This window comes from Typopeltis vanoorti, chromosome 2 (genome assembly GCF_054136105.1).
Source record: "Typopeltis vanoorti isolate ZY-2024b chromosome 2, IOZ_Tvanoo_1.0, whole genome shotgun sequence".
NCBI classification, from domain to species: domain Eukaryota; kingdom Metazoa; phylum Arthropoda; class Arachnida; order Uropygi; family Thelyphonidae; genus Typopeltis; species Typopeltis vanoorti.
The window spans coordinates 99,007,677-99,021,721 of NC_143550.1; the positions used below are offsets into that span (position 1 = coordinate 99,007,677).

The 14,045-nt window shown below is 37.4% G+C and overlaps 1 protein-coding gene across 2 annotated transcripts in view; it reads right to left on the bottom strand.

Annotated features, from left to right (window-relative positions):
• The window catches only part of LOC150109287 (sortilin-like), a 508,125-nt gene that overhangs the window by 147,327 nt on the left and 346,753 nt on the right, over positions 1–14,045 (bottom strand). For both annotated transcript variants that reach the window (XR_016549652.1, XM_090406996.1), the window contains exon 19: positions 8,602–8,725. Coding sequence is in view for 1 of the 2 variants with exons in the window: in XM_090406996.1 (XP_090263122.1) it covers positions 8,602–8,725 (124 nt within the window). In the remaining variant the exon portion in view is untranslated. The remainder of the gene's footprint in view (positions 1–8,601; positions 8,726–14,045) is intronic.

The following is a 14,045-nucleotide window of genomic DNA, read 5'->3' on the forward strand; positions in this document are numbered from 1 at the left end:
TATGGACATCATGGATGATATTGTTCAAGCCTTTAGCAAAAAGAGCAGTTGCTTGACCTGTTCAAGAAGATATTAAAAAGGTTTGATACAGAATTCCTGGGATTTATAAACATATATGTCCAGGTCAATGATCAAGAAGGAGAGGATTAGGATACAGAAGGCGAATTCACAACGGTCCCATTGCCCAAGAACCCTCGACAGATCGACTCCCAGGATGCACAGGCAACCAAAAGACGGAGGACCTCTGAAGATCTTATGGAAGAAGATCTAACACCACAAGCTTTAGAAGACAAAAAGGAAAAAGTCCCACCAGTGATTCTCTGAGACAAAGAAAAGTGAACATCAGTTTCAAGGACCCTTGGTGAACAAAACATCAACTTCTCCAGGGCCAAAAACACAGATGAGGGAGTTAAGATTCATCCTGCTACTGTCTCAGATTATCGCAAAATGACAAAAATGCTGGACAATTCCAAATTGCCCTTCGACATGTTCGCACTAGCAAGTGAGAAAAATCTTAAAGTGGTCCTCAGAAGGGTTGCAGAATCACAACAGATGAGGTCACTGCCTACATCAGTCAAGGACTTACCCCAATCAAAGTTAGCAGAATGCTGAGATCCGACAAAAGGCCAATGCCTTTAGTACTAGTAGAAATCAGCGTACACCCAGAAAAGGATATACGAAGTGACAGATATCTGCAGGCTCAAAATTACTATTGAGCCTCTAAGGAAAATGGCATTGGCAGGCCAATGCCATAGATGTCTAAAATGTGGTGAAGGACACCAGATTAGCTCCTGCACCAAGCCAAGGACTACACCTGCCTGTTGTAGAGGACCTCATCCTGCAAACTACTGTGGGTCAGCAAGAGTGAACCCTACTCCTCCAAGTAATGACACCATAAACAACCAAGCAGGTTGCCCTCCTGTTCGAAATACCTCACCTTCAGTAACACAGGAAGGCACGCGATCTTCATCCATGATCAAAATATATGCGGAGGCAGCTCGAACTCAGATTCCTTCATCTCATGAGCAAGCAAGCTCCAACTGAGTTTCTTGCCACCATGATGCAGGAATTCAGCAAAGCAAGCTCCTCACCATCTTCCAGAAAGAGATTCTATCTAGAAACCCAATCCATACTGACAGTACTATCTAATGTATAAAAAATTCAAATGAAACTCACTCACGATAATAGCATGGAATGCTAATGATCTGTTAAACAAAATCCTTGAACTGCAAGAGTTCACTCACAGATACAATCCTGATATAGTCTTAGTTAACAAAACACACCTTAGGCCAGCTAATAGCCTTAAATTATGGGGCTTCATGATGTATAAAATAGACAGACTTACCACCAGTAGAGGAGGCACAGCTGTATACATCAAAAATTATTTAAGCCACAATGTCCTGACCAACCCACAAACCAAGAACCTTAAGATAAGGTATTGAAGTTCATACTAACAATACTGGCAGCATAAAAATCTATGCAGCACACAATCCACCCGGCATCCCATTGTTGGCAGCTGATTTGGATTCCATTCTTGGCTCTACTGACTCCATTATTATGGCTGGAGATTTCAATGCCAAACACACAGCTTGGTTCAGCTCCACAATTAACGATAAAGGTCGTATACTAAACAACTTCTCAGCACAAAGCTCAATAGTTATAGCCGGACCTACAGAGCCCACTCATCACAGCCCCCAGCTGGAAGCTCAGATGTACTTGACATAGTCATCTTCAGAAACATTAGATACTAGTATCAGCTGGAAACACTAAATGAACTGTCTTACGACCACAACCCCATCCTACTAAAGTTTGGTACGCTCGAGTAACTCACTCCTCCACACTCATTTATACCTTGGGACAAACTCCCTAGAATTCTCCCAGAGCACATCAGCCCAGTCCTCGTTATTCACAATAAAGAGGAGATAGATCTTCTATAGTCACCCAAACTATAGTCTTTCACCCGATCAGTCAGATCCCCGAGGAAATCATGGACCTAATAAGAGCAAAAAACAAAGCTCACAAAAGATACCACAACACATGAGCCACACAAGATAAAACAATACTGAACAGATTAAATCGGCAAGTCCATGAAGCTCTTCAAAAGCACTGAAACCTTGATTGGGAAACCAAACTGACTAACCTAAACCCAGAGGACAACTCCATCTGGAAATTTTTGAGATCTCTTCACACTAAAAGGCAACTTATACCCCCCAATACAGACCAAGAATGGAGTAGCCCACACTGACAAAGAAAAAGCAGAAGCTCTAATTGACAACTTGGAACCACAATGCAACCCCCTCTCATGAAAATTTAAACATCAATCTCATCTACAAAATTCACTGTCGTGTCAAGCAAGTCTTAAGACAACAAGAGGGCAATTCTGAACCTATCACACCTACTTCTCCAGCAGAAATAACAAATATTATAGCCCATCTGAACAATAAAAAGGCTCCAGGTCCAGATGGCATCTGGACCCTTTTTGACACAATTCTTCTCCTACAGAACAAATTTCCGCCCAACATCAAGGCCCTCTTTGTCCGGGTACTACGTTCCATTTACTTCATGTGATAAAATAAATTTTACCTACAAAAAGAAGGTACGGCCATGGGCTCACCACTACCCCCCCCCCCCCAATTGCTAACTTTTATATAGAAGCTTTTGAGCAAAGCACTCTTGATTCCTTTACTCTAAAACTTATAGTGTGGCTTAGATATATTGCCGATGTTTTCGTTATCTGGACACACGGTCAATAAACATTAAATACATTCCTCAGCCACCTGAACAAACAACATGAACGCATACAATTTACTATCAAAATTGAAAATCAGAACTCGATCCCATTCCTGGATACACTGGTCACACTTCTTCCCCCAGGCAGTCTATCCTTCATGATTTACCACCAACCGACACATACCGGCCAATATATACATGCAAATTCATATCACCACCCATCGCAAAAATTTGGAGTCATTAACACCTTAAAAACAGAGCTATAACAATTTGCTCTAATCAACAAGCTCTTAAACAAGAATTAAAGATTATTAGCAACACATTTATAAATAATGGCTATGACAAAAATACTATTAATAAAGTTCTTCATAAAACTTCATCAAAAAATAATATAGATTACAGTAAAACCATAGCCATCCCATACATTAAAGAGTTATCAGAAAAAAAAGCAATAGAATCCTACATATTATAATCTCAATACCACTTTTAAACCACCTATAAAATTAAAAAACATATTCAACTCTTCTAAGTATCCTCTCCTCCCATTGGCACATCCTGGAGTTTATTGCATCTACTGCACCTGTAACTTACCTTATATTGGTGAAACTGGAGGTACAATCCCTATACATAAAAACGAACACAAAAGGCACAGTACATATAACAATTTTGGTGAAGCAGGCCTCTCATATCACACTCTTAACACCCTACACCAAATTGTTTGGAAAAGTACCTGCTCTTTACATCATACAAAAAGCTGATATGAAAAAAAATTTAAAGAAGCCTGTGAAATTCTGATTAACCACCCCAATCCCAACAATGATGGTGGCATAAAAATTCCAAGAATTTGGATGGCACATATTCAGCCTACTTAGTATCTAGCATACTTTAAGACTTTAAGCAATTTTCAGCTTTTATTGGAAACTATTCCATACCCAGTAGTTGAAATTTATATGTATAAGCACAGTTTATATATATATATATGAACATGTAGCTCTCCAGCTCAATTTAATTTTGTAACCTAGCAGATAATAATAATAGGACTCTTGCTTTGATGTAGTAAAGGTTTTTTTTTTCACCAGAGGTCAGACCAATAATTGTTGTAACGGTTGGTCAATAACTTCAGCAAACCATGTAGATCGGTAGTGCAGCTTGTTTCTCTGTATATATGTATATGCTCCAGATGATGACCTTGATATGAAGGTCGAAACATCGAGTGTTCATTTTGGTTTATATTAAACTAAAGTTTTGCTCTAACACGGTAGTTGTCTCCATAATTTTCCATAATGTATTCTGATTACCATGTAAGCATGAAAGAAAGGATGCTATATCTGGTCAAGCCTTCTCTACAACAGTGAAACTTGGACTCTAAATAAAGAAGCAGAGAGAAAAATTAGAAGCTCATGAAATGTGAACCATCAGATGAATATTGAAAATATCGTGGACAAAGAAATTGAAAAATGAAAAGAACACTAATGAAAACTTAAATATTTTGGACACCTAACTAGACAAGAAGGCATTCAGAAATTAATATTAGGCAGGGAAAAAGAGGGAGAGGTAGACCCAGGAGAAAGTGATTTGAAGACATTAAGGACTGGACCGGCTTGAATTACCATAATTTGCAAGGTCAACTTTCAAAAATATGAAAAATCTACTGACATCTAGAGAATTAAATCTGAAAACAAGACTAAGAATCTCCAAATGTTACATATGGCCCACATTATTATACAGAGTAGAGACATAAACACTCTCCATTCTGATTGTGAAAAAACTGGAGGCCTTTGAGATGTGGATGCTGCAAAGAATTATGAGGATATCATGGAAAAACAAAAAGACAAATGAAGAGGTACTAGAGATGGTAAGCATAAACAGGAGCCTGATAAAAGAAATTAAAAAGAGAAAAGTCAGCTATTTTGGACAGATTCTGAGACTTCTCAAAGGAACTGTTGAGGGAAAGAGAAGGAGAGGAAGACAAAGACTGGACCTATCTCTCATATGAGGAATGGAGCAGAGAGAGGTGTAGAATAGGACATGGTGGAGACACATGGTAGTCAATCTCCTGGACACCTGACAGGAGAGGAATATTTTAAAACAATGACATCTGGTTGACTATTTCTGTTGCCACAGACCTTTCTGAAAACACATAATTTACAGACAATATATCCACTTCAAAATGGAACTTTAACAGTTCATCTGTAAAAGTTCCATTTTAATTAGAATCTTAATTAGAAAGAATAACAATAACATAACTTTCACAGCTTTTTTTTTTTTCAGATCAACAAACACACAAAAAAAGTACTTACATGTCAAGTGAAACCACTTTGAAATGAAAAACAAGGAGAGATACCAATTGAACCCATAATTCCCATCTGCTTTCCAAGACCTAGTCAAACCAAATGTGTATCAAAGCAGTCAAAGAAAAAAAATTCAACTTACCACACATGGCTTACTTTAAGAACTCTGGCTTCATACTCTTACTATACCAAAGCATGCAATATATGCAAATCAAATTTACACCTAACCAACTCCAGACTATATGCAAATCCACCCATACTTAGAATACTGCTCACATGTTTGGGGTGATGCACCTGAAATTTCGCTTAAAATCCTTGATGCTGTCCAGAGGCAAGCAATTAGGTTCATTCATGATCACTCTCTTACAAATTCATTTGAGCCACTATCTCACAGAAGAAGTGTTTCAGTACTGTGTCTATTCTACAGATACTTCCATGGTCAATGCTCCAGTGGATAGTTACCAATTCAATACTTAATAGAAGAGCAGCAGCTGCCAACACACCAAACCTGCTTTTCGTCTTCCTTTTTTCTTCTGTCCACCTTTGTCCCCTAGAACAGTCTTCCTCATGAAGTATTCCCAAACAAATTGAATATATTTATTTGATTTGACAACAAATCAGTAATTTACTCCAAACCGAATTTTAATCCTCATTCTGAAGCGATCTGGGCCATCAGGGCTACTACTTTACCTAATTTTACATCAACAGCAAAGAAAGAGATTTTACACTTAATGTGCAGAGCCATAGCATAATTGAAAGAACAATGGTATATTGCACCCTTCAATTGGAAAAGAACTAAGCTAGATTCTTGAAATGATTAGAAGAATCTTTATAGAGGTTCTTTCAACTGAAGGTGAGTTAGCCAATCTCATATGAAAATAGCAAGATTTTTTCTCCCAGAGACTTGGGTTTTTCTGAGAGAAACTTTTGGGTTTTTGATCCTGTCTTTTAGAACATTAGAACACACCATTACAACACACATAATTTACAGACAATATATACTAGTGGTAGTGGTGGTGGGAGGCAGATGGCACTATGTGTTTATGGTTGTAGTGTCATGTAGTTGGAGGATTGAGTAAGGTAGACGGAGAGTTGTAGCAGAGGAGTGTGTCCTACCACATCGAGTCCTTGGGACTACTTGGAAGTGTCAGGAAATAATAATAATGCAAGAACCTAATAGCCAAGGAAAACTGGGACTATTCAAAACAATGAAGATACTTTTTCAGATTTCAATAATAAAACTTCTTATGAAAATTATATATATATGTCCCTCTGTACGGTGGATTGCCGCCACGTGCTCACCCTGGATTCGCCACTTGTTTCTTCTGGGCTTATGAACTTTTCACATCGCCACTTCTAACACGATTTACCTTCAAAGGAATCCTTTGCTGCTTTCTCATCAGTTAGATCTGCAACGATGGTCTAAAACTTGAACACTGCCATCATCTCGTGCTATATTTTCTTCGATTCGCGTCGCTCAGCAACGGGAAACACGCTGCCACTTTGCCATCTTCACACGTCTTGTCAGGTATCAGACATGCTGATCCGCTTGGGAACTTCGAGCAGGAGACTCATGGGGGAGGGCACACACGACTGGGGAACACCACAGGAACCAGGAGAAAACGTAAAAGGAAGCTAAAAAAAGTCCCTCCCAACGATATGAATCCATTTTAAACTCCATTATAGTGCCCTCTTTCCACACTCCAAACTTGTCTACAATGCTCTTCCCATTTGCTGTCTCCGAGTGACGTCACCTCCTTGCTGTACACACATCGCTTTTTTCGGGGAACGTGGGTAACATCGTGTGAACATTCGTTCGCACGATGATACACGACTTTATACATGGCATATTTTAACATTGATGTTTTTGACAAATTAAGATTCCATCTATATTAGACAATAACTTTAAACATAGTACAATTTAATATTTATTTGCTTCTTCAATTTCATTTTAATTTAAGATTCAACCTCTTCTTCTTCTATATTTAAATTCCCTTTTAAGCAAAGTTAATATCTGCATCTTCACATATTATGTCTGCTTTTGTCAAGAGTACAAGCATGCTTTTGCTTGATATTATTCTCTTGTTAAATCTTGAATGGAGCAGTTCTATTCTTGATAGAGCCATCATTCAAGATCTAACAATACAAATATGTCTTATGGTCTAATTTCCTATTTTGAAATTTAGACATATCCATCTATTTGAAATTGGCTGCAATTTAAAAATGTTCACTTCTTATTAAACTTGAATACTATAGTCTTTCCTGGTTCATTATTGCCTGAAGTTGTTTTTTAACTCCATCACATAGAAAAGAAAGAAAGAACAGAAAATTAACATTACATCCAGAATGCACACACACAACAAATAACACTGTACTACAGTAATCTGCTATTTATCTGACCCTTCAATTAACCAACCCTTGTGTGTCAACAGACTTCTGGTAGAGCACCATGTAATTGCACTTCAATTATCTGACCCTTCAATTATCAGAACTTGCCATTATGCTAATGGATAAAAAGCCACTTACACACAGTGTGTATAAAACATTTTAAAAATATTTGTATATCTGTGTAAATGGCTGTTTAGATTTTTTTTATTTTTTTTTCATCCTTGTCTCCTTTTTATTATTGGTTCTGTGTATTCTGAATATAACTGATTTTTCTACTTTTCGTGCGATGAAAAACTTGAAATTTAATAGATAACTGCCCAATCCTAGAAAGAATTATTTTCCTATATTTTTGCTGTACATTGCAATTCATTTGGGGGCATTAATTTTTAACAATTAAATAATAAGTCTGATTGCAAACATTATTATGGCAAACACCCCCCCCCCCCAAAAAAAGTCAACTAAATTCCTATAGGCTTACTGTTGTTCTAAAGGAAATTTGTTATATATTGTAGCCCTATGGCTTCACCATAGTGAGAATGAACTGGATCATCATGTATCTTACAGCTATTAATTAACTACTTATAATTATGCAATATATGTGTGACATCTGATCTATAGTATATTTCTATTTCAGTGTAAAATGTTCTTCATATATTTTATATGACACAGTAATTACATGTTTTCTATGAAGCATTTAGACATTCCTTCTTCTACTCTCCACACAAAATATGTCTAGATGATAAATATTTCATCAACCTTAAATATTTTTGTCACTTCTTATTACACAGAGAATTTTTCTGTAATTAAATTATTTTCTATTGCAGTATGATAAATTAATTATTTCAATTTGCAATTTCAAAATAAAAGAAAAAAAAAATTCTTCATCTCCTTTTATCCTCCTTACTTATATCTGTGTATTGGATACACAGATATAAGTATTTTTGAATCAGTCTGATGTCCTTTGATTATACTAATGCATCTATTAAAAAAATCAGTCACATTTCAGAATGATAATTGTACAATGGAGAAATATCCACCCATTTTCCCATTGACAGAAGTTTATCAATTAACAAATTCAACATGCTTTTATTATTTAATTTCCATCTGTCTCCTTCAAAACATGGTGATATTTGTTTAAGAAGCACTTGATTTATACCAGTATTTATAACACATAAATAAAAATAAAACTTACAATGACCCTCTTTTTAGTTTTCGGAATGTCTGCCTTAAACCTAAAATGCATCCTCTTGAATCTTTATCAGTAAGGTTGTTTTTTCCATGAGCCAAGAAATCCTCAAAATCATCAGGTTCCTGACCTAAATTAAAAGAAATAAGAAATATTCAAAATTAAAAACTTTATTTTTATTTGTGTCAGAAGCAACATAGTTCAAATACATATAAATTTACAAAAAATAATTGATTATATATTGGAATTAAAAAGAAAGAAAAACAACACAATTCACATCATAAGCACACAATGTAAAAGTACACTAGAAGGTCCATCAAATTTTTGCTGCCCAGAATTAGGCCAGATGACAAGCATTAGGTGTCATTAATCAAATTGTCCATTGTACAACTAAAGGAACATAACCTACAGTTCAAGAGGTGAGCCATAGTTTGCTCCTCCTCCCCACATTCACAAAGGGATGATTCACATGAGATTCCCCACTTTTTTACATTATCTTTGGCTCTTCTAATGGCACATTGCAGCCTATTTAATGCTTTCCAGATGGTCCAGTTTTCTCTGTGGCCTGGCAGAAGACTTTTAGATGGTACAACCCAATCTGTAAGGTGATTGTTTCTTGTCTTCCATGAAATTAGTCTTGATTTTTGGAGTGGCTCAATAAGGCTTTCAGTGGTATGAAGAAAGCTTTTTCTGGATTTCAACAGTTGATGGGCAGGTTGATATTCAAATAGGGGATGGTTTGTAGACACGGATGCCTTCTGCCTCTCAATTCTAGCTGCCATCTCGCGTCTAATCTCTGGAAGTGATACGCCAGCTAAACAATAGATTTTTTCATGATGTTTTTTTTCACTAAAGAAATTACAGCGTATACTAGGATATACATTAAAATAAATTTTAATACACTTCCAATATTTCAGCAACGTCACGTTGCCATTTTCACAGGAACTTAAAAACAAGACACGTGCATGCAAGCACAACAAACAGTAAATGAGGACGAAGCAGGAAGCTATTGTTTCTCCTAAAAACCCTGATGGTGCCCCCTAGCGGACAATGTTGGTATTCTTGGGCGATTGGGCTGAAGGTCTTCTGATGTAGGTTTCCCAAATTTGGGGCAGTCTCATGCAACCAAATTTGTTGAGGTTTGGATTGTTTCTTAGGGCTGAGGCTGATTCCATGAAAAACCTTTCGTATTTGAATTTACTACAGTGTATTATCGTGGCTTTCTTCCACTGTATTTCTATGGCAGGTATCCAGCGCATGGTCTGCAAGACCAGAGTGGCTGTATTGGTGAAACCGGATGTAGTCCTTGTGTTCTGAAATTCTGATATTAGTTGTCCTGCCTGTTTTGGCGAAAAGTAGGATAGCTTACAGCTGCAAGGGACTTGGTATACACCAGGTAGGTCTAGAGGGGGGAGGTTGTTCTCTTATTAGAGCGAATAAGGGATGCCAATTTTTTATATGGTCTGTAACAAGAAGTTAAGCCATGTTTTTTAGGATTTTTGTAATTTTTTCCGAGGTGCCTCGGATATAGGGTATGGTGATGGATTTTTGAAAACCCCACCCATACAGGCAGATACATTCACCAACAATCCCCCCCCCCCTCGCAACAATATGGAGTCATTAAGACACTATACAACAGGGCTAAACATATCTGTTCAAATGACAATGCCCTAACCACAGAACTAAAACCACATTCTCAACATTTTCTCAGACAATGGCTACTCCCCCCCCCCCAAAATCCAAAAAATAATTGAAACCAATAACCCCCCCCCCCCCACAACAAGGATTACTCTAAATCCATCACCATAACCTATTTGTTTCTTAGGGCTGAGGCTGATTCCATGAAAAACCTTTCGTATTTGAATTTACTACGATGTATTATCATGGCTTTCTTTCACTGTATTCTATGGCGGGTATCCAGCGCATGGTCTGCAAGACCAGAGTGGCTGTATTGGTGAAACCGGATGTAGTCCTTGTGTTCTGAAATTCTGATATTAGCTGTCCTGCCTGTTTGGCGAAAGTAGGATAGCTTACAGCTGCAAGGGACTTGGTATACACCAGGTAGGTCTAGCTGGGGAGGTTGTCTTTAGTAGAGCAGATAAGGGATGCAAATTTTTTATATGGTCTGTAACAAGAAGTTAAGCCACGTTTTTTAGGATTTTTGTAATTTTTTCCGAGGTGCCTCAGATATAGGGTATGGTGATGGAGTTAGAGTAATCCTTGTTGTGAGGGGGGGGGGGGTTGTGGTTTATTGGTTTCAATATTTTTTGGATTTTTTTTTTTGGGGGGGGGGGATAGCCACTGGCTGAGAAAGTGTTGAGAATGTGGTTTAGTTCTGTGGTTAGGGCATTGTCATTTGAATACATATGTTTAGCCCTGTTGTGTAGTGTCTTAATGACCATATTGTTGCGAGGGGGGGGGGGATTGTTGGTGAATGTATCTGCCTGTATGGGTGGGTTTTCTATAGACTGAGAAAACCAAGGTTCCATCAGGCTGGTGGGTGACTAGTGTGTCTAAGAAAGGAAGGCAGTTGTTTTTTCTTCTTCCAGGGTGAATTTGATTCTGGGGTGTTGGTTGTTTAAGTGTGTTAGGTAGGAAAGGAGTGCATCGGAGCCATGTGGCCAAATAGCAAACATATCATCAACAACACAGCGAAGCCATATGGCTGGTTTTTGTGGGGCAGAGTTTAAGGCTTTCTCTTCAAAAGTCTCCATATAAAAGTTGGCCAAGGGTGGGGAGAGTGGAGAACCCATGGCTGTCACCTCTATTTGTTTGTAATTTTCCTTGCCAAACAAAATAGCCTGAGTGCATTGTGAACTGAAATAGGGCTGTGATATCAGGAGGAAATTTAGCTTGGATGAGCTCTAAGGATTCTTTGAGTGGGACATTTGTGAATAAGGAGGAGACATCAAAACTGACCATTACGTCAGTGTGTCTGTGTGTAAGGTTTTCTATGCTGGCTTTGAAGTGGGCTGAGTTTTTTATGTGTGAAGGTGTGTTGCCAGTATAGTGTGTGAGAACTTTGGCTAAAAGTTTAGCTAGTTTGTATGTGGGGAAATCAATGCCATCCACTATGGGACGTAATGGCACATTTTCCTTATGTATTTTTGGGAGTCCATAAATACGGGGAGGAATGGAGTTAAATGATTTTAATTTGTTAGTGACTTCTACAGGCCAAGAAGTGACCTTCTTAAGGAGACTGTGGAGTTTTCTAATCGGTGAGTTGGTGGGATTGTACTCGATAGGGAGGTAAGTAGTCCGATCTAACAATAGAGCATTAAGCTTATAGTTCGCCTGCCGATTAGGGATCCTTTGACACTTCTGTGCATCTCAGAAAAAGGAGAATCCATTCCGATAATAGGGTAATCAGTCCGTACAGTGGGATGAGTTGTTTATTATTACTGGTCAGAAAATTAACTTCTCTTTTATGATTATTGTAGTTAACTATGTTGCTTGTATAACAGTTGGAAAATTTTACCTATAAAGCACGTGATTTCGCGTGTTGGCAACCAATTCGGACATCCTTCATTTCTTTCTCCCCTTCAGCATGAATTTACTATTCTTGGAAAGACGCGAAGCAGGGACCTACAAACGGTGGGCAAACTATACCTGTGTAATCCTTTTGGTTAAGCAATATTGTGGCAGTCCCTTTATCCGCTTTGGTGATTATTATTTCCTTGTTTTTCTTTAATTCTAGTAGAGATTTAAATTCCTTACTGGGCATGTTAGTTTTTGGTGGTTTTGCTTTGGTCAGAACACAAGCCACATCCAGTCTAATATTGTTGGTGACCTGGTTTGGAAGGTGTCGTATCCCACGTTCAATTTGTATCATAATATCTTCAGCAGGTATTCTTCTGGGAGCAATGGTGAAGTTGTGGTCACGTGAGAGAGCGTCGAATGCTTCAGGTTTCACACCAACTGACAAAAGGTTGACTACTGTTTTGGTAGAAAGTTGTGGTTTTGAGTTCGAGTTCTTTTTTAAATTTTCAAATTTTTTGATGTGTCGATCTCGTACTTTTTTAAATTCTTTCTCCACAGCAGTGCACGAGATGTTGTACAGAATAGACCAAATTTCATGGTTTAAGATGCTTGAAAGGTCATCTTCGAGTGCCTGGATAGCTAAGTTAGCATCATTCAGGAAACGGCGAGTCATAGCGATTTGTTCCCTGAGCAAAGCTTGGCTGGCGTGGTTATAAATATGAAGAGCGTTTTGCGAAGAGAGTTTGGGATTACCTGGTTATCCCGGCAGCGTTTTAGGAAGGCGAGATGATTCAGTTGTCTTGATAGCTTTAACTTTATTTTACTGTAATGGTGGGCTTTACGTGCAATGGCATCTCTGTGGATTATCGTAATTCTCGTGGAAAGGCATTGGTTATGCATTTTTACTAAACAGCTTAAGGAAATTACAACGTATACAAGGATATACATTAAAATAAATTTTAATACATTTCCACTTTCACCTAGCCTTTCCACAAGAATTTTTCATGTGTGTGTCGTGAAAATTAAAAACTGCTTCACACAGTCATATGAGTGAAAAAAAAAAATTCTCTGAAATATAATTAAATTGTTAGACATTTCAAAGGAATATGTGCAGCAGACATATTATATAGTTTTTTTTTATTTTACTTTTAAATTAGTGCCATGTACAAGCAAGGAATGAGAACGAAGAAATATATTAAGAGTTATCATGAAGGTTATTTTCTTGATCATAAATTAGTAAATAATAATATTTGGTTTACCGATCAAGTGTTGATCAATTTTATTAGCTGAACCAACGGCATCTTCATGGCACTCACATATAGGTTTAAACAATCTCACAATTATGCGTAACTGCAAAACACATTAGATACTATTTTATTTGTAATTATTCTAGTCAGTTTTGCAGTTACGCATAACTGTGAGATTATTTAAATCTATATGTGAGTGTCCTGAAGATGCCAACAGATAAGTGTGGCGAAACTAGTTGGTTCAGTTAATAAAATTGATCAACACTTGATCGGTAAACCAAATATTAATATTAAGAGTTAATACCGGCTAAAAGATGTAAAGAATAACAGCATTTATTAGCTCCTATACATTTTTTCCTTTTTCCAAGGACATCATCAGTAAAAGAGATGTTTTTCTCTCCCTGATGCCATTTGTCATCATTTTCATTAACTTCCTGATATATATACCCTCAAGGAGTGTACAGGATATGATAGTACTAAATGAAACTTATCATTACTAACTTCCTATCTACAATTTTCCTTCAAATCAATCTGTTACCTGTCAAGACTATAACATTATCAGATCTTATATTTCTATCTTCTAAGGCACTTTTTACTATATCAATCCACCTATATCTTGGTCTTCCTCTGGGTCTTTTTCCTGTCAACTTGGCAGAGAACTCTTGTTTTGCTAATCTTTCCTCGCCCATTCTGTTTAAGTGACCATACCACCTGAGATTAGCT